Source organism: Blastomyces gilchristii (assembly GCF_000003855.2).
Source record: "Blastomyces gilchristii SLH14081 genomic scaffold supercont1.10, whole genome shotgun sequence".
In the NCBI taxonomy this organism is placed as follows: Eukaryota; Fungi; Ascomycota; class Eurotiomycetes; order Onygenales; family Ajellomycetaceae; genus Blastomyces; species Blastomyces gilchristii.
The window spans coordinates 544,884-546,342 of record NW_003101673.1 but is presented as its reverse complement, the minus strand read 5'-3'; the positions used below and the strand labels follow the sequence as shown (position 1 = coordinate 546,342).

Sequence of the window (1,459 nt, the reverse complement as noted above, 5' to 3'; positions counted from 1 at the left end):
TATCAGATGTGATTCAAAGGTTGCTTGAGTCAGTGTATGATTACAGGCGTACACTGGCTTCTTATATACTGTACACTAAATTAATTGATTGCCGCTATGGCCCCTTTACATTCGTAAGCAAGTTCGGAAGCGGCCGCGTTATTATCCGGCGGTCGTACGTTCTTCCGAACCACATTACAGTAATTACAGCAGAGAGATGACTCTTCAGTATTCTGTAATATAATCTGTTAATAATTATTTCATAGTTCATCTCAATATTTGTGTTAAGTTTTTCATAAATTTCATGGCCTGGAATCAGATGTGAAGAATGAAGTGATTATTCATTATAATTAAAAGAGAGCATTCTGTGTTGAATTATAAATAATACAGACTTTGTGATTCATAGTAATTTCTTGAAGAGTTTATAAATCTTTAATAGCAGTTAAAGAAGTGAAAGAAGTGAATTCAGAAGATATAATAAAGATTTAAGAAAGATAATCATTTATTTTTAATAAAGATAATAACTGATCACTAATGTATGTAAGAAGAATTATTATAACAGAAAATAATCTTCTTTCTTAGCATAGTTGTAATTTTAGTACTAACTCAGATTGAATATTATTAATATATAAAAGTAAATAAACAATCTTGATTAATCTCTGTCATATTTCTTGAAATATATTAATATTATGAAAGAGAGTGTTATCAAATTATATTATCAGATAATATTATTAAAAATATATTAATATTATAAATATCAATATTGAAAAAATATTGATACTTATACATTATAGTGATTTGTGAATCATAATAGTTAAATATATATATATATATTATTTCTAACATTGATTACAACTTGTACAATAATTTTTAAACACTTAAAATTAATTTTAATCATTAATAATTATGAACTTATAACTAACTAATATAAAAAGAAAAAAACTTTTTCTACTTATTATCTTTCTTCTCTTTCTCATTCTTCTTATCATTTTTTATAATTCACTTCTCATTCTTATTCTTCTTCTTCTTCTTCTTATCTGAGATAATAATCATCTCAAAATCTCTCTCTACTGTCTTCTCAGAGAAGGGTTTCTGCTGCTCTTTCTCAGTCAGGTCAATCTGTATCTCAAAATCCTGCATTTTCTGATCTGCTGTCTCAGGTTTTATCTCAGCAGTAAGCAGATTGATATACTCAGAGAGCAGAACTGTCTTCTTAATATTCTGAATTTTGAAGTGCATTTGAGATCTGAATAAGGCCTTAATCTTCTTCTTCTCTGTCAGCTTCTGCTAATCAATTAGAGAATAGAAGTATTATCAAAAATTATTATCTCTTAATAAATAAAAAACTTATCAGTTTTGACTTCTTTATCTCTTACTTTAATACTCTCTTAATCTTCTTCTATCACTGTTTATTTATAGTAACACTCTTCTTCTCTCTCTCTCTCTTTATCTTAGTCTTGAATCATTCTCAGAACTTCTT

The 1,459-nt window shown here is 26.9% G+C and overlaps 1 protein-coding gene across 1 annotated transcript; it reads right to left on the bottom strand.

The window, feature by feature from the left end:
• Positions 1–978: 978 nt before the first annotated feature.
• On the bottom strand, positions 979–1,218 carry BDBG_05145 (uncharacterized protein; the record flags this gene model as incomplete). Its single annotated transcript, XM_031722010.1, has 1 exon — positions 979–1,218. One exon carries the CDS (start codon positions 1,216–1,218, stop codon positions 979–981), a length of 240 nt encoding a protein of 79 aa, XP_031578777.1.
• Between the last annotated feature and the right edge of the window lie 241 nt (positions 1,219–1,459).